Source organism: Syngnathus scovelli, chromosome 11 (assembly GCF_024217435.2).
Source record: "Syngnathus scovelli strain Florida chromosome 11, RoL_Ssco_1.2, whole genome shotgun sequence".
NCBI classification, from domain to species: domain Eukaryota; kingdom Metazoa; phylum Chordata; class Actinopteri; order Syngnathiformes; family Syngnathidae; genus Syngnathus; species Syngnathus scovelli.
This window is the reverse complement of record NC_090857.1, coordinates 1,608,917-1,627,341: the sequence shown is the minus strand read 5'-3', so window position 1 is coordinate 1,627,341 and position 18,425 is coordinate 1,608,917. Positions and strand designations below refer to the sequence as shown.

Sequence of the window (18,425 nt, the reverse complement as noted above, 5' to 3'; positions counted from 1 at the left end):
TATTTTTATAATATTTATATATTTTTTTTTAAAGTGATGTGCATTCTTTTTATTTTAAGTGAAGCAAATTAAGTTAATGTGCATCCAAATGATCCAACTTTAAGCTCTTTGTTTGTGTACCAACCATATTAAGTAACTTTGTGAATATTGGAGCCATACAAATAATAAAACATTGCAAAAGGAAAGTCAATATAATGAATGGAGCATGATAAATGCGCAAATAATTTGGGTACTTTTAATTAAAATGAGAGAAGTATATGTAGAAGTCAAAGGAAAGCAACACATCATTGTTAACATTAGCTAAATAACTAACTTAAAAAACAAGAGCATAAATGCAGATGTGATATATAAAATGTAAAATAATATATAAATATATACATCAAGTAACCTATTGGAAAAACACAAAGGCATTTGGTGTGTAACACTGAGCCCCAAGGCCAGGCCACCACAGCTCTGACAACGTTCGTCTATGTTTGGTTTTTTTTTGGCCACAACTCCCCTTTCCCATTTTTCATGCTGTCCCTCAATCCGACAGCCCACTCTCTCTGGGGAGACTTTCTCTGGGTTTGTCTCAGTCCTACCTGCTTGATGTTCACTGTGCTGTGAAAGCGCAGTCTGTAGTCCCTGGCCACAACTAAAAAAGAAAAAAACGCCCTGCGCCATTTCTGCCTGCAGCAAATTGGGGTCACGCAGTTTTGCTGGAGGCAGGAAGTGACTTGTCTAGCCTCTGCGTCCGTGCGTGTGAGTCTGTGCTCAAAGTTCTTCCTTAAGTTTTTAGCATTTTAGATGCATTGATTCTTAAAAGGTCAAATAGTATACGTAATTTGTATGAATATAATTTATATGTAATTTATCAACGAGTATAAAGCTGTATATTGCTGATTTGGGAGGGTGAAAAATCAATTTAGGAGCAGTAAATTGAAAACATTTGATGTTCTTTTTTTAAAAAAAAAAATGCTTACTGTCTGAGAATAAAGCAATCAAACAAGCACAAATTGCAGACTTTTTTCAAAAGCTATAGCAGCCACCTAGGTGTACCCGGCCAGGGGGGCTGCTACTCCCCTGCTGAGCGCCCCCCATCCCCGACTGCCCCGCTAATAAAATAAATAATATTGAACAGCGGGGGGTGGAAAGGGAAAGCGTTTGAACTGGTGATCCTCTTTATCCATCCAGGAGCAGGAGGGGATTTCGAAGCACCCTGGAGGTCGCATGGCAAATGCTCTACTGTATCTCGTTAGTGCAAGCGCTTGTTCATTGCGACCTTGACAAGGCTTTTAAATCAACGGGAACTCGCCAAGCGCTTTCTCTCTGAAGGTTAAAGTTCACAACTACCGTGAGTTATTATTCTTCACCACTGTGAGGGTCTAAGAATAGGCGGAGATGTAATAATAAGACATGATCTCATCTGGCTCAAGGTGATCGCAAAGGTTAGCATTTAAACTCGTTTGCACGGACGTCGGCCTCGGCGGGAAAATAAGCCATCTGGATTTGGGGTCATTTGAAGGTAGCTCGCCGGTCAAAAGAAAGAAGTCAAAACAAAAGAGTGATTGCATTACATTTTCTGTCATGATCTATTCTGAATTCATGTTTTGTATCTTCTGTCATTTGCCGCTTCCCTGTAGGTTTCTGAATTCTGTTTTTCTGCTCTTCTACCTACGTGTTGCTTTGTCACCACTAATTTGTACTTTTGTTGTTGTGTTGTGCGCACACAGACACACACACACAACTACAAGGTTCCAATGTGCATCACTTCCTTTATTCAGCCAGATTTTGACATTCTCCTCAATACAAATGAGGTTCAGCTTCTCAAAAGCAACACACATATTGACTTTTTTAAAAATTATTAAAACACTACAATGTTTTTTGTTCCCTAAAATAAGAACACTTGGTTTTTCACTCTTTCAACATGTAATATCTGATGATTGAATAAAAGTGTGTGGAGGCTAAAATACATTTTTTTAAAAGTACAGTCCTCTTTGCAGTAACAATCCCATAATGTGACGTGTGTGGAGGCTAAAATACATTTTTTAAAAGTACAGTCCTCTTTGCAGTAACAATCTAATAACGTAGCATCCTTTTAATCATGTGAAAAAAAGATTTATGGGGGTGGCTGTGGTGTTTGTATTTACAAGATGATGTTTAAAAAGGCTTGCATGTGTCAGTATAACAAATACCCACGGTTGTGTGCGTGTGTAAATGGAGTGCACTTGCAGGTCACTTGAAAGGCACAGATTGGATGGCACAAAAACAAATAAGTCATTCAAAATGCAGTCGCTGTCCAATAAAAAAAATCTCATAAAAGTATTTTAAGGATCTGAAGCAAAATACTTAAATACATCAATTAAAAACACTATTTTTTTTTTGCAGAAATACCACTTGGGAAAGATAAAATATATCTGCCTCCCTACAGTAATTTCACCAATTGACACAAAATTGATTTGGACATCATAATCGGATACATTAAAATAGTCTGTGTTCAAAAAATGATATTGATTGGAAGCAGGCATTTTGCACAAACTACTGGACTCATACTTTTTTTTCTGCACCACCTAATGTGAGCCTAGCATGGCAACAAAATGATTATTTTGACGATTTCCCCCCAAAATAGTCTTGACAAAATTTACAATTTTTTTTTTTAGTGGCCAGCGACATTATGCTAATAACTTATGGAATGGTCACAATGACAAACGATATGGATTAAAGTCCTAATTGGATGATACATCGTGCCAACAAGTGACCTTAATTTGTAGGAACTTTGCATTCAAAAATGCAAAAAAAAAAATAAGCCATGAAACAAAGAGATATGCAAATATGACACAATCCCATCGCAAGTCATTGAGCAGCCGCTCTCCTCTGGAGCAGAGATTTCAATTGTTTCCCAGACAAAAGGAAATCTGAATAATAAAGTGCTGCTAAAAGTGGATATATATTTTCATTCCTCAAACGAGAGCAGTGATACAGCAGCGGTAGACAGCCAGGCCGAGCAAGCTCAACTACGCTGCAACACATGGCAGCGTGCAACAAAACTTCCACATTGGAACGAATAGCAAGGCTTGGAGAATTGCTCCAAGACAAGATAATATTGCTGACTACTATCATTTTTGGTCCATTTTTCTCACTGACTTCCACTCTAAAAAATATACTTTTCCAGCCATGAAAATGCTCTGACAGAAAAGAACCTCCCAAGACTGCAGCCAGACATAACTAGCGCAAGATTTTTGTTTTTTTTAGTGTGAAAATAACAGTTGTATCTCGTCCTCTTAAAATGTTTACAATTAAAATCTTGGCTGAACATTCACAGCAGCATCAGGGGCCATACTGGAACATATGACAAGAAAAGTTAGGAAATAAAGTTGTGTTTAATTAATTGGTTCTGCAAATCATCACATGCTTTTTTTTTTTTAATTAGGCTACTTGTACTAGTACTGTGACTATATTCTTGGAAGAGTATAATTTTGATCTAATAAGTTAATTCTTAAAATATTAAAATTTGATTTGATCACCTTTCCAACCGTTTACGGGGCTCATAAGACAGCAGCCACTTTTGGCTACGAAGAGGTCCGAATTCCACTAGTAGCATCCTAAACTCATTTGCATAAACATTACAAACTACATATGTACTTTTTCTAGAAAAATAGGGCAAAATATTGTCACGCTATAGTCAAAAAGTAAAATACATATATATTAAAAGAAGTAACAAAATGTGAACGAATTCACTTTTTCCTCAGTAACCTAATGGGATGGTTATTTCATGGAAAAGTGCGCCATCTGGAGGAAAAGCCGTGCAGGAGCTACAGTGCGAGAGTCTACAGTGTAAACGCAACAGCATTTTACAGTATGATTGCTCAGTGAAAAAGTAGATCTGTTGTTTAAAAATCACAAAAAAAGGCGGTCTTTCTTTGAAATATTAGAAATCTTCTGACGGGCCTTTTTCACATCTCCCAGGCCATAAGTTTCCCATTGAGTGATTTGAGTGACACGGCGGGCAGACAAGTGTGTGGCTTTGTGTGAGTGTGTCAGTAGGGGCCGGGCAGCACAGGTAAAAGAGGATCGAAATGTGCTGACATTGTGAAAATGATTCTATGCTGAGACCAGTCGAGACCCCTCCACCCCACTACTTTCTTCCCATTCCCCACCTTTTAGCCGGTCGGTCCCCTCCTCACTGTGATCAAGAGTTTGTCGCATCACTCGGGGGTGGGGGCCGCTTCAGAGCTGCGAGTCGGCCCCCAGGCTATTGAGCTCCTCGTGCTTGTCGCCGCCCGTTACGCCGCTCTGGCGGAAGCCCGAGGCGATCTCGTCAAAAGTCCGGCCTTTGGTCTCGGGGACTTTGAAGTAGGTGAAGACGAAGAAGAAGAGCAGCAGCACGATGAAAATGACAAAGACGTAGGCACCGCACGCCGTCTTCAAGCAAGAGCGAAGAGAGAACATGATGGGTTAAGATGACTCACATGATGACCATTTCAAATCATACAATTGCAAACATATTTGTCAAATGCAAAAATATTTGTCCAACGCCAAATTGCTTTGTGTTTTTGTTCATGTTTATTTACCGCTAAATACTGGAAGCCCATGCCCACAATGAAATTGGCGGTCCAGTTGGAGAGGCCAGCCACAGCCATGGCTGAAGGCCTCGGCCCTTGAGAGAACAATTCGGCCACGATGAACCAGGGGATGGGACCCGGTCCGATCTCAAAGAAGGCCACAAAAGCGAAGATGGCCACGATGCTCAGGTACGACATCCATTTGACCTGCTCCTGTAGGGCCACGGGGAAGGGTTATGTTACCATGGAAATCAGGACTTGGGCAGACTTAACCAGAAGGGCTCAGGTACCAGCAGAGCCATGGCGATGGTCATCAGGAGAGCAGAACCGGCCATTCCTAGCAGTCCCAGCAGGTGGAGAGACCTACGACCAGCACGCTCCACCACAAACAGCTGAAAGCAAGGAACATTTCTTAACCGCTGCGCCTAGTAGAACTATGTTACGACGCAAAAGAGTGGCAGAGATGAATATAAACTCGTGTTCACGCCCACAGTGGCGCAAACACCCGTCGCTAACTGGTGTTTATGCTTTTTGATCATCTCTGTTTTAGTCATCACTTTTTTTCAGCATATTTTCCTCAACTTCTGGAGTTGGACACACTCACCGACACCACAGTGAAAGCTGTGTTAACAACACCGGCTCCAATGGTAGCGTAGACTGGCTGCGCCACTCCAGCCTTCTCAAAGATGCTGGTGGAGTAGTAGAAGACCTGACAGGATGGAATGAAACATTTGTTTCCGTTGGTATGCAAAACAAAAGGTGCTATGGGCGGTAAAGAAACTCACAGCGTTGATGCCTGACAGCTGTTGGGAAAGCTGCAGCACCACGGCGACCATGAGGGGCTGGCGGTAGAGCGGTGAGCGAAACAGCTCCGCTATCGTCACCTTCTTCTCCCGCATCATCTGCCGGCTCTCCTCCTTCATCTCCTGCATGTCGGCGCTCACGTCGCTCGTGCCCCTTAGTTTCTTCAGCACTGGTGTGACAGTCTTATAGCGTCAGGGCACGACACTGAACGTTGGGATCCCAGGTGCGTGTGAGAACCTACCAGTCTTGGCTTTGTTTTCTTCATTTTTGTTGATGAGCAGGAATCGTGGGCTTTCAGGACAGAAAGGCAGCATGATGCACTGAATCACTGATGGGATGAAAATGAAGCCCAAGAGGAGTGGCCACAATTCGCTGTTGCCCATGATGGCTTCCAATCCGAATATCTGAAATCAGACAGATGATATGAAATAGACGCTAATATTGTCAATGAAAATCCAAAGTACCTGTGCAATGAGGATGCCCAGGACGATGCCAAGCTGGTGGAGGGTCCCCAGAGCCCCGCGAAGTGCTGTCGGCGACACCTCGCCCACATACATGGGCACAAAACCGGTGGAGAGGCCCGAGTAGTAGCCCACGACGAAGCGACCAATGATGAGCATCTCAAAGGAGGATGCGGTTTTGGAGAAGCCCATCAGAGCCGATGAGACGAGAGCCAGGATATTGGCCATGAACATGGAGTTTCTCCTGAGAACATCAAATGAACACGTGAAACTGACTGAACATTATGTATGAGTGTGATTCTCAAAATGACTTATAGGATATAACCGATTCCTGCAATCCGACCTTATAGGAACACAACACGCCATCCTTCGATGGCTCAGTTGGAAGTAAAGCCATCATTTTAGTGTATTGTGCAGTTACCTTCCAAAGCGGTTGACAAAGACGCCAACTGAGAAGGAGCCGAAGATGCCGCCAACGGAGAAAATGGCCACCGCGGTGGACCAGATGGCTTTTAGGGTGTTGTCCGAAATAGGCTCCTGGTAGCGCTCAGCCCATGTGTCGTTGATGAAGTTCTCGATAATCTGCACGAGACATGATGAAGACGATCACCGCTAATGCAATGTCTGTTAACCTTCATTGAGCAAAGGCACGTTACCTGCCATCTTGCATACCATTTACAAATACGAAAATAAATCCTATACTAGTTAAGTTGCTAGGGCCGAGCCGCAGAGGCTATGACAGATTACCGTTCAAGTGACCTTCTTATATAAATAACTTTTACACGAGGTCCAAGGCACAAAATCACCACCAAATAAAAGTGATAAAAGTATGCTGTACTGAAACTATGATCTCCTCAATTCAGTCGCAATTTATTTTAAATTGTGCTGAGTGACAAGTGAGCTGCTGCACGTGGCCAGTTGATGGCACCAAACTTTAATCGCTGTCATTTCCTGGCAAGGAGGAAGCTCACCCTACTAAATTTATTCTCTTCCCCCAACACTAGTGTTGACAAGTGACGGCGGTTAAATAACTCCGCCGCCTGCTTGAGCGTGCGTGCGTGCATCTGTGCACCAGCGCTCGCTCACATGATTCCAAAAGTGACACTGCTCGACGTGTGACTTTGTCAGTATGCCGCATGACCTCCACTGAAGCGCACCACGTCCCAGGTCGAGTGTCACATGGGCCTTGTGTTTGTTTTCAAAGGCTGACTGGTGACTGGTGTCGACTCGCGCAGGCGGCAGGCAGGGCTCCCAAACATTTTGGATGCAGGGAAGAATTCTTTTCCAATGTCCCCATCACAATTTTAATGCCAATATACGACACAGTCTAGACTGAATTATTTGCCAAGGGCCCGTCATAATCCCTTTTGGGGAGAGTCTGGTTGCCCTTAGCAACGAAAACACGCTTATCACCTCGCACATGTTTGGAGATCCTTATCGCATGACGTCCCTCTGTTGACCTTCAAACCACTCACATGTACACTGACGCGGCAGGTTTTTTTCTTTTCTTTTTTAATCACTCACTAAAACTTGATTTTGGCAGATGAGGGACTGATGTGGCAACAGGTAAAAGCTGAATGTTGTCAACAGTCCCTCCCTAACCAGCGAGTAAACAAGAAAGAGCTGTCAGACCAGGAAGTGCAGCATGTCAACAAAGTGCCTCATTGACATGCACACAATGACGTGAGCTTACCTTGGTGCACCAGTCGGCTCTCGTGCTACGTTTTGTTCTTGCCGCAAGTCTAAAATTCGTCTCCTACATCCTGATAGAAATTCTCTTTCGACTCTAACCACTGTTTTCTTGATGGCCTCAAGTCTTTTCCCAGGAAAAAATGTGTCTCTGTCAGTGGCAAAACTAAAAACAGGAGACATAATTCTCCTCCAGAGGTCCCCACTTGGCTAGTTGTCCAGTTTGCTCTCTTCACTGGATTACATTCATGTCCTTACTACGACAGACGTAAAACCAGAAGTCCCTAATTATACTCCAGAGTTGTCATTTGACTGTAGTGCCTGGCCTCAGTCTCCTCTCAGGACAAAAATTCTCTCAGGTCTGTGGCCAATACTCATTCTCTCTGAGCCGAAACCCCCACTAGAATTTCGATTTAGACCTTATTAATCCAGGAGGCTCAAGTTGACATAGCGCCACTCTTGGTCGTGGAGATGAGCATTCCTGTCCCGTGTCCCCCGCCAACTGCACGTAAACGTCCTGACTGACCCCTGGCTTGTGTTACTTTTGAAGAGGGCCCATCCAGCAGCTGGCAGGCAACAGGAAGCGCGCGAGCGGCCTGAAAACAAGTCGTGCATTCATGCCGCCCCGTCTGTTAGGGGGGAGTCGTCCGTGCTGGCGCTCAGGTTTTTAAGGTAAGCCGTGTATTCACTCCCTCCGGTTAACCAAGTGAGTCGAGATCAAATCAATTGATTTTGAATACAAAGAGATTATTAGCAAGTGCATATTTTGCAGCTAAACATGTTCCCCCACCCCACCCCCCCTTTTTTTTTTTTTTTACTAACTTCTACAACCCGTGCAGATTAACGTTCCTGGAACAGGCCCCTAATGCCGTTCCGCACGTGAACACATCCAAGGCAGGAGGATTGACTGTCTGGATGCGAACCAAAATTCTAAGCCACACTTGAGAGTGTGAAGAGTCATTACACCTGTTTTAGGATTCAATTCTCATTCAAATTGTGGTGGGCGCAACCTCGTCCCAGATGACTTTGAGCAAGATACTACATGTCCATGATCAAATAAAGTGTTTTATTCAAGGCTGCATGCACGTAAGCTTCAAGTATTACCTTTGCTGAATCATGTCATTTGAGTATCCAGTGGAAACAAAAGGCAAATTCGCAGCTGCAAAGAGGTTGGACCTGTCTGGCAACACAGCCGGGACCCTGTTGTGTGTCAGCAGGGTGCGCCCAGGCCAATGCGGTCTAGCAAAATACACTGTCACTACACATCCTCTGGGAAATTTGATATTTTTATTAACCTCCCTGCTAACTTCAAATTGACTCTTGGGGGGGGGTGGGGGAGCTGAAAATGTTTTCTTACTACTGGGAACAAGTGCCTTTTCATTTTCTACAATAATCCTCACCAATTCTGCTGTCAGTCACTCCATTTTAGGGCACTGTTTGATCACTTGGAGTCTGTTAATACAAGATGTCCTTGGAGCTAATAAGCCCGAATGCAGCTATTATTATCCCTCGACTTAGCCCAACCCCTTTTTTCCACTCTTCGGCCTTGACCTCAGCACGTAATGAGACAATACACTGCAGACCCAAAATATTGAAGAACTGAGAGATGGGGTTCACCCTTCTTGACTGGTTGGCAGCCGATCACAAAACACAACTTGGTGATATTTGTACCTTTTGAGGCGCATTGATGACGCCCGTGTTGTACCCGAACTGCAGGGATCCAAACACAGCGGTCACGACGCACAGCATCAACGGGAAGGTGATTCGCTGCACAAGGAGAAAAACAACAGGAAGTGATGTCAGTGCTTCAATAGATCACACTTAGGACTCAATAAAGGGGACAATGCATAAACACTTTTTGTAAATTTACAAAGCATTCCATTGTTTCTCGGTTCAGGGGAAATTAGCCAATGATGACGGTGCATTTGCATTTTGAACTGACCCCCAAAACAAAAAGACTTGACCCAGAGTCATACAAGTGGAAAAAAGTATCCATCCATATCACCCGTCCATCCATTTTTTTAGTCTTTTTATTATCTGTCTGATCGATTAATCAACAAAATAATCTACAGAGATGAAGTGATCATTAAAATAAGTGTTAGTTACAGCCTTACATCACATTATGCCACACAAAGAAATCATTCTAGTCAATTTAACTGTCTGAAAACTGAAAGGTATAATTCTCGACGCAATCGATGTAGACAGTTAAACAGCTCCGGGGGAGAACCTCCAAATGCTTATACTATATGTTATTGGATTCTCTCCTAACATGAAGCCCCCTTGGAGCTCAGCGGCTTAGAGCAGATTGTCCTCATACCGCAAACTTAATAAACCAGAAAGAAACAAGTTAATTTCCTTCATGTTGGACTGGCCGGCAATAGCTTCAGGCACAGTAGAGTAGAGTAGAGTAGAGTAGAGTAGAGTAGAGTAGAGTAGAGTAGAGTAGAGTAGAGTAGAGTAGAGTAGAGTAGAGTAGAGTAGAGTAGAGTAGAGTAGAGTAGAGTAGAGTAGAGTAGAAACAAGGCTATATAGGTTTCATTGGGATTCTTTTGTTCCATAATTTCTAAGTAAAGGATTGCATCATGCATATCCTTATTTGATGGTCAGAAAAAAGGAGGTTGCCAGTCAACAAGGTTTAGAGAGACAGGAAAACATGTTCATTATGATCACTAAGCTTAAGCCTGGGGCAAAAAAAAAAACAATATGTTGAATATCCCCAATTTGAGGTCGGACGTCCTTACGAGCAGCCTGAAGACACCACACATGGCATGATTATCCGCTAAGATTATCTTTTGGTCCATCTTTGAAGGCATCTGTGTTCAAAAACATTTTGGAATAATAATGAAAACGAAACTAACTTAAGGAAGCATTTTTATGACAGTGGCAGCTTGCGTGATAAAACAATTGTGTGCGTGCTCTGGAGAAGAAGGACAAAAAAAAGAAAGCATGCACTGTGACTTCCGCTATAAAAAATTAAAGCCACTCCAAGTCCGCCTACAAGGATGTGTCATCCAGCATCTTATTCAGTAACCAGACTATCAGGCATGAAGGGAGTCAACCATGACACAACAATAATCAATGCATCAATAAAAGAGTTTCGATCAGCTGCTTCTTTCGTGAAAACAAAGAAACCCTTTCTCCGTGGGAGAAGACGGTTGGCTCACCCGGAGATAGGCTAGAAATATCCGCAAATACTTCCTTCAACGCACAGTAAGCAGGAGAATGACAGCTTGAGGGCTGAAGAAAAAAAAAAAAAAAAAAAAAATCGAACAGCTTTACCTTTTACCGACATACATAGCGAGACTAGGACTGTTCCATTTGCGACATACTTTGAACTATGTTCTTCCCGTCCGCAATATTCTGGACAGGAAATGTAAGATTTCTTGGCAATATCAGAGACGACAGCTATACATTCTCCAGTAGATGAAGTTAATACTAGCAATGTAGCATCTGCTTCATTTGAACTCAAGGCGATTGCTACATCTTTGAATGCCAAAGAGGAGGCAGCCAATGGAATATTCCGAGTTCTCTGTGAACTCTGAACACACGGAAGAAGCATCGTGGCATTCAAGTCACACCCAAGGTTCAATTTGATCATATTCGTCACCTAACAGGAAGCCAGCGTATGGCTGGTGGCCAAGAGATGTTTTGAGCGGTTGGGCTTTTTTGATGAACAAGACACAGTTGTGTTTGTGTTGTGGCTCGCTGGTTAGCTAAACATGTCAAAGAAAATAATAATTAAAGTCAATAATTGAAAATAATTTACAATATTATGTTAGCGCAACCAGAAAACTATCACCATCTACTGACAACTACCACAAGGTTGCGTCAAGGTCATTAGTAGCACACAAAGCCCATTATCTCGAAACAATACGAGGGCAGAGTGAATTCCGACTAAAGTGGCTTTGACTGCACTTCAGCTGAACTGGCAGCCGCTGTCAGCCATGCCTACGAGGACTCGATCACGTCCCTTTACCGGCCGCCACCTCTCTGATCTCAGTTTACACTTTTGTGGGAAATCCAATATGTGATTCCCTGTAACTTTATCAAGCTCAACACTCATCCTTGGTCAGTAAGTGACAGAAAAAAAAAAAGATGACGATGTTATGACAAGTATATCTAATAGTTGCTATTGAAAACACGTACTTCCCCTTCAAACAACACCTTTCTCATACCTGCATGACTAAGTGTGTGGTTTTGTTCATTATAAAACAATCAAAATCTAACCCTTGTTAAACTAGAACAAGCTAATCAAAATCTAACTCATTAAACTGGAACATACCTTCAAAACGGTAATTTGAGCACAAACATTATACTGTTCAATGTTCGTCAATGTTCGATATATATTAGCTTTACACTGTAAATGATATTTATTTCAAGGTCAAATACAAATGCCTTTCACTGGCAACATTGTTTTCTTTTCTTATTGTTACAAGCTAAGAAGCATGAGTAGCAATTTCCTCGGCTCCTAAAAAATACAGCAGAATATAATTAGTGCACACTAGTTTGACAAACATTACCTGCTAATCTTAAGCTTTCTTCAAACATTAGAGAACTATGAAGTTCCTTACACCTGTGAATAATGTCTCCATGGGTTGATCAATGTGTAAAGCACTGATCGGAGTTTGTCTAGGTGTATTTTAAAAGTGATCTAATCCTCCCATATACCAGATGGTCCCATGTAGAGCCAATAAACAAAGTTTTGCTCTTTGCTAGGCGTCGCTAAAGCAAACATTACGACCTTGGTGACAGAACTCGTCTTAAAATAAATCTTGTGTGTGTGACAGGTCATGGGGTCCTTCGTGTGCTCTCATGATTGACCTCGGTGGACAATTGCGGAAGTGTTTTTTCATTCTTGAACAAATCAGTCTCGTTAGGTCTCATTACAAGTGCGAAGGGAGGCAGCACATCAAGCAGGAGGCGTCAACTTTGAAGGCTTTGCGATCATGTGCGGAGGTTTGGGAAAACGTGAGCCGCTCACGTCCAAATAAGCCGAGTCAACGGTTCGTTTAACCCCAATTAGCGATTTATTCCTCAGAAAAGGGGAATACAGACAAAGCGTTGTTCAGAGTAAAGCTGGCATGGCGGCAATGTTACAAGTGGTGGTTACCATGTAGGTGTGTTACATACATGCGGAAGAGTGTACAGACAACACCTGAGCTGGCTTGAAGTCAATATGCAAATGTGTGATTGCACCTGAGATCAAAAGGCCGTTAATTGGTAGTTGCCTGTTTACAGGTATAAATTCTAGAACATGCCGTACAGACAAAGGACCTGATATAAAAGTGACTTAGGTAAGACAGTCTTTGAACTGGATTTGAACCAGCGACCTAAGGAACTCCGTATTGCTGCTACAGTCCTCCGCTCTACCAACTGAGGTATCGAAAGATGTCATCTACTGTTTTCCCTGTACAAGGCAGGATTCAGGGAATCGGTTATGTCAGTCTGAAACCTTAAAGATATATATTGTGAGAATGGTACTCAGATATGTCACTCCTTCGAGCCGACCTAAGGAACTCTGCTTTTTTGCTACAGTCCTCCGCTCTACCAAGTGAGCTATCGAAGGCTGCCCCTTATTAGTAAGGCCTCCCCCCAGTGGGCTGATGTGAGGAAACTGGGCCTGAAGATTCCCATCATGTCCGTACCACAAATGTCCAGGCGGGACAAGTGGGGAGGGAGTACAAGGCGCTCACAGGGGAAAAGGCGGAAGGCTAAAGCAACAACAGTTAAGCAAACATTTAATAAAAATGTCTCTATTTGGGCTCTATTGCTCTGGAATGCTCCAATTTGGGAAATTGTTTTGAATAGGACACGTTCTCCAAAAGCATATTCCTGCAGAACTTTATCTTATTAAATGGACTCTCACTAAATCCAAGCTAATATTGTGTCATTATGTGTTAAACATTGCCTGCTCGGCATCCTGCTCATCCTGGAAGAGGGATTTGCTCCATCTGTGGTCCCTTCAAGGCTTCTATTTTTCCTTACCCCATGGGAGGGTTAGATTGGGGGATGTCATCTAGAATGATCAACTGTGGGTTTGAGACTATTTAGTGAAGTAGAGCTACCATATAAATAAACTTGACTTGGGGGCTTTGCTGCAACACTACAAAACCGCATTTCCTGTCTGTGAATGCGAGCGTGGCAGTGACAAGCCGCACTATTTAGTCAGAGACAGTATTATCAGACGCCATAATAAAGTCTTGTTTAGGTTCACAACAATGGGAGAAACAAAACTTTGGTAAGTGTAAATAAAGCCTCATACCTTGGACCATTCAGAGTCATTCAAATAGAGCTTTCAGCGTCGAGGTTGTTTTCAACGCCGCTTGGTGTTTGGCGAGCCGGACAAACATCCACTTAGCACATTTCGTATATAGCTTTAATGATGGGTGGTGCACGGGCCAAGAAAGAAACATTTAAATAGTGGTACAGATCTGAGAAGCTTTCAGTCATCCATTTTCTATAGCGTTCATCCCGGTTAAGCTGCATCCACAGGCAGACAACAATTTACATTATTGAGTGGTAACAGAACCCAAGCTGCTGGTTCATGGCAGGTGACAGCAAATCAATGTATGAGATTTTTTTCTTTAATTTCTCAGCAAACAATGCACAAATTTTAAAGAGCTAAATTAACAGAATTACTACTGGATTCTTTCTGATTTGGTAAAAGGAGGACTTGAGTTTAAAGTCTTTCTGTTTAGACCAGAAGACCGAGCTTCAATATGATCAAATATTGACATAGTGATTTTTTTTATGTAGTTCTTTGTCGTGAATTTTTGCTTCCTCCAAATGAGCGAACATTCAGACTTCTCCAACATAGTATGCATGTCCTTCCTGTCCTTTCATCTGAAATCTTGTGTATCATCAACAAAAACATGACTGGGACTCCAAACAACTAGTCAAGTGCGTCCCCCGCCCTTTGCATAAACATTTGTTTGTTTATTTCTCTTTTATCTTCTTATTAATATGTAGCCCTCTTTTTTGCAATATCAATGAGTGTTTAAAAAAGCAAGTATGAGCTCTACGTTTGACTATGTAAAATTTTGTTATGGGATATAATTTTATTACACATGGTAAATAAAAAGAAATAGAGCAATGAGACCTACATTTGACTTTTTAAAACAATTTAAGGAATTATACTTTTATTGCACATCGTACATAACATAAAACATAGCAATGTAAAATCTATACTGGACTAACGGTTTAATACTAACATTTTGTATGCCAAATGATATTTCAATGCAATTTTAAAAGAATATTCTAAAGAGAGAACGACAAGAAAGTTGCAGCGCATCACCATAATAGAAGCATCGGTTACATGCGCATGCTGCATTATGGGTAAGATATAACGTACTCACTGAACTCGCTCGTAAAATACAAGCTTAGCGCGACAACAAGCAAAAAAACAAGTTTGACAAATGTTACCTTTCCAGAATCCATCGCAACCACAATTAAGCAACGCCGTCGTCTTCTTGATTGAAGGAATAATGGCAAAACTTCCTCGTTGCAAGTTTAAAGGAGCAGCTCGGTCAAATGCGTGTCTGTCTACACGTTCTCGCTACTTCTCCCAGTAGGTCCTGTCTCGCCTCTTTTTTTACAACTTAAAAAACAAATCGTGCGCGATGTCTTGTTTTTTTCTTCTTCTTTTTGCGTAGCTCCCCCGAAGAAAAAGCCAGTTTCGGTAATTTTCCAGCTTTTTTTGTTGTTGCAGAGCCGCAACGTCTGTGTCACTCGACGGCAGGTTTTGGTTGATATACAATTGACCGACAGAATTATGACGCAATAGGTTGCCCCGCCCCCTCTCGAGCGCCCAGCCTCCCTATCAGCCAATACGATTGAGCCGCTCACATCCCTCTCTTTAAAAGCATCTGCTTTCTGCACAACTCAAATATTCATATGTTTTTGCTAAAAAATTCTCTTTTAAATCATGCAAGAGAGAGAGAGAGAGAGAGAGAGAGAGAGAGAGAGAGAGAGAGAGAGAGAGAGAGAGAGAGAGATTTTCTCATAATTTTTTAACTAATGATTGCATCCACATGTTTGATGGATTAATCTTTCACAACCTCGGTGAAATGCCCCCCCACTTAGCTTCTGGCCTCTGATCTGCCATGTTTGTTGCCAAAAAGACTTGAAACAATAAATTCAAGAGGCCAAAACATCACGCTACCTTTGTTTTGGATAAACGGAAGGGGTCTAGCCGATGTGTGTGTAAATAAAACACCAAATAGTTGGGAGAGGCAAGGAGGTTTTGGGCGTGAATCCTTGAAAATCCGTCATCTGCTCCCTTTGAAAATTTGAGAAAACAAAGTCAAAGGAAACAAATGTATTTGGACACCTGGCCATGACAAATACGGGAAAGGAACATTTGGAGTTGGAGGTCAACTGTTCTGGGAAGATGTTGGGAGCGTCCAGCCCCGAAAGGAAAACACCAACAAAAAACATTTAATGCTCATAACTAAAATTTTTGCTTGAAGGCAAGAGGAAAAAAATGTCGCCACCTTGGTTTTCAAACACTTAATTGTGTGTTCAGGTAGCAGTGTATCTCTGACACATTGAGAAACTATGTTGCTGTTTTCTATTTCACGTCATTTGTTAGGCTAGACTTCATGAACACTGTCGAATTGTTATATTTCCGCAAATGGGTGCATATCAAAGAAGACATAAACACAAATACTTGAATACTTGGAAAGAAAATAATCATGATGGCAGAGGAGGAAGAGCACTTGTATTTGTTTCTGTGTGTGTGTTTTTTTTTAATTGAAACAATAACAAAGATTTTTCAGAAACAAAGACTCAGATGGTCAGGAGGCCCGCTTTTGTCCTGTTTATGAAAAGGCTTCTGCGTAAGACCTTCAAACTGGGACGCAATCAGTTCCACCATGACGCTTTCAAGTCGTTCCAATTTCAAAACGTCAATCATCCAAAGCCCAAATGATCTTTATTGCAAATGTTTTAAGTGAATCCTCCGTAAGAGTAAAGCGACCACCAATGACAGTAAATAAAATAAAAACATTTTGAATTCACATATTTGAATGTGACAAATTTGTCAGCAACATCGGTCCTACATATCATTCACTGTTTTTGGTCAATTTACATTCATGTAATAATGATGTTGCTCAATTTGAAGCGAGCAGGAAGTGTCTCAGAAATGCCCAATAAAGAAACTAGTGTAGGGAAGTAATACTCTGGCCACTATTCAGCTGAGTTTCAACCGAGTTAACAGGTCGCTGTGATTTGGCTGAGCTGCGTCCGTGCAGCCTTTCACGTAGTCGCCCCCAGCCAGTGATTCAATCTAGTCTCTCACCAGCCTTTGTGTTGACAATCCCCCTGTGAAGCCCCACTTCACAATACCAAGGGAGCTCAGAAACCCCCACTACCTTTTGGAGGGGGTTTCACATCATCTCCTTCCTGGTTTAATGACTCCTGAACGTTCCAAATAGGGCTCCATGCAACTTTTAAAGTGGGGTAATATCTAAGCCATTAGATTTTGATGATGAGACATTTATTGCGTTTTGACGTCAACAGACGCATCCACCCTTCCTCCCGTTTATTCGTCGTCCCTTACGACAAAACAGAAGTGTTTTTTTTTTTCTTAAAACACAGTTGCTGAAACAACAAATCAAACAGATAGTATGATGTAATTCTGGTCCGATGAAGGTTGCGTAAACAGAATTTGTACATCGGAGTGAGTAATCACTAAACGCAGTAGTAAATTATGACAGTAAATATTTGTATGGAATAAAAAAAAACACTTGTAGGCAATCAAATAATCAAATAAAAATGGTGCCATTTGACAATGTTGATTTGAGCAAACTCAAAGACATTGATCCTCAACTGTTGCTTCATGGGGAAAATGTACGTGTATTGTATTTTAACCACGTATGCTCTGGCTACATTTTTAAAATGCCTTTCAGAGCACTCAACGAAGAAAGTGATCATGAACATGACAACTACAAACTCAAATCATATTCTTAACATTGACATCTGTAACAAGGAATTGTATGTCTGTACCGTTGTAACCGTTGTGTCCAGAGATAAATTCTACTTATGTGTCTACATAATGTCGTTTAGGTCTGTCAATAAACATTTGCTCCTTATTTTTAATCCTCAAGATGATGACTTCAATATATGAGAGGAAATGCGACATCAGGAAGCATGGCCGCGCCATCCACCTGTTGAATATACTTTGCTACTTGGCTGGAGCTTTTCCTAAACACGACCGACGTACTCTGCACACTCCCAAAATTCTGGACTTGGGTTGAGCCAAGAAAAACAGTTTTGTTTCCTCTTTTTGCACAGCTTGGGCCGTGGTCCCGCCAAACACAAACGCATCAAAGGTATCCTTTCATCGCGAGGTCATCACAGTATATTGCTAGCACTGCCGGATTTACAATGCATTCTTCGCAATTTGGATTTCTTGGTCAGGTGATACATTTAGCATGGAATCAGATATCCTCAAATCAGATTTGGATTTTAAAACGATATTGGGCAAAGTGCAGTGTTGGATCTAGACAAGGCCTCGCAAGATCGAGTCATATCTGAACAATCGATATTTGTAGCCCATGGCGTGGTACTGAATTCATATATTTGCTATGAGGGGGTTCCAAAAAAAGAGATTACTGTGAACACAGGAGCTTTGTGAGGAGCTGCAGTAGACCTCGTCCGACCTTTCAAGCAAGGAGTTATGGACTCTGCCTCTTTGTCCCGACTTTTCCCTTGGCTCACGGCTTGTGTTTCTCGTCGGGCAAGGTCGCAGGGTGTCCTGTCATTCATCTTACCAAACATGGACTGTAATTGACTGGCAGGAGCTCGTGCCAAGCCACGCCTACCATTGGCTGTTAAAGCACTGACTGATGTCCACTGTCTGAATGGAAGTGGACAACATAACTGGGTCCTGGCTCGCGGATGCAATTTCTTACCAAACCATGGATACGCA

At 42.1% G+C, this 18,425-nt stretch overlaps 1 protein-coding gene and 1 long non-coding RNA gene across 2 annotated transcripts; one reads left to right on the top strand and one right to left on the bottom strand.

The window, feature by feature from the left end:
• Positions 1-1,734: 1,734 nt before the first annotated feature.
• On the bottom strand, positions 1,735-15,252 carry slc2a1b (solute carrier family 2 member 1b). The gene is made up of 10 exons (XM_049734742.2): positions 14,918-15,252; positions 9,167-9,262; positions 6,228-6,388; positions 5,810-6,050; positions 5,587-5,749; positions 5,327-5,514; positions 5,146-5,250; positions 4,832-4,933; positions 4,551-4,754; positions 1,735-4,401 (listed from the first exon to the last, which is right to left on the bottom strand). Exons 1-10 carry the CDS (start codon positions 14,930-14,932, stop codon positions 4,207-4,209), a joined length of 1,470 nt encoding a protein of 489 aa, XP_049590699.1. The 5' UTR covers positions 14,933-15,252; the 3' UTR covers positions 1,735-4,206.
• Positions 7,956-13,365, top strand: LOC125977807 (uncharacterized). Its single transcript, XR_007484740.1, has 2 exons — positions 7,956-8,167; positions 12,734-13,365. It is a non-coding gene; the product is annotated as an uncharacterized lncRNA (long non-coding RNA).
• Positions 15,253-18,425: the final 3,173 nt, after the last annotated feature.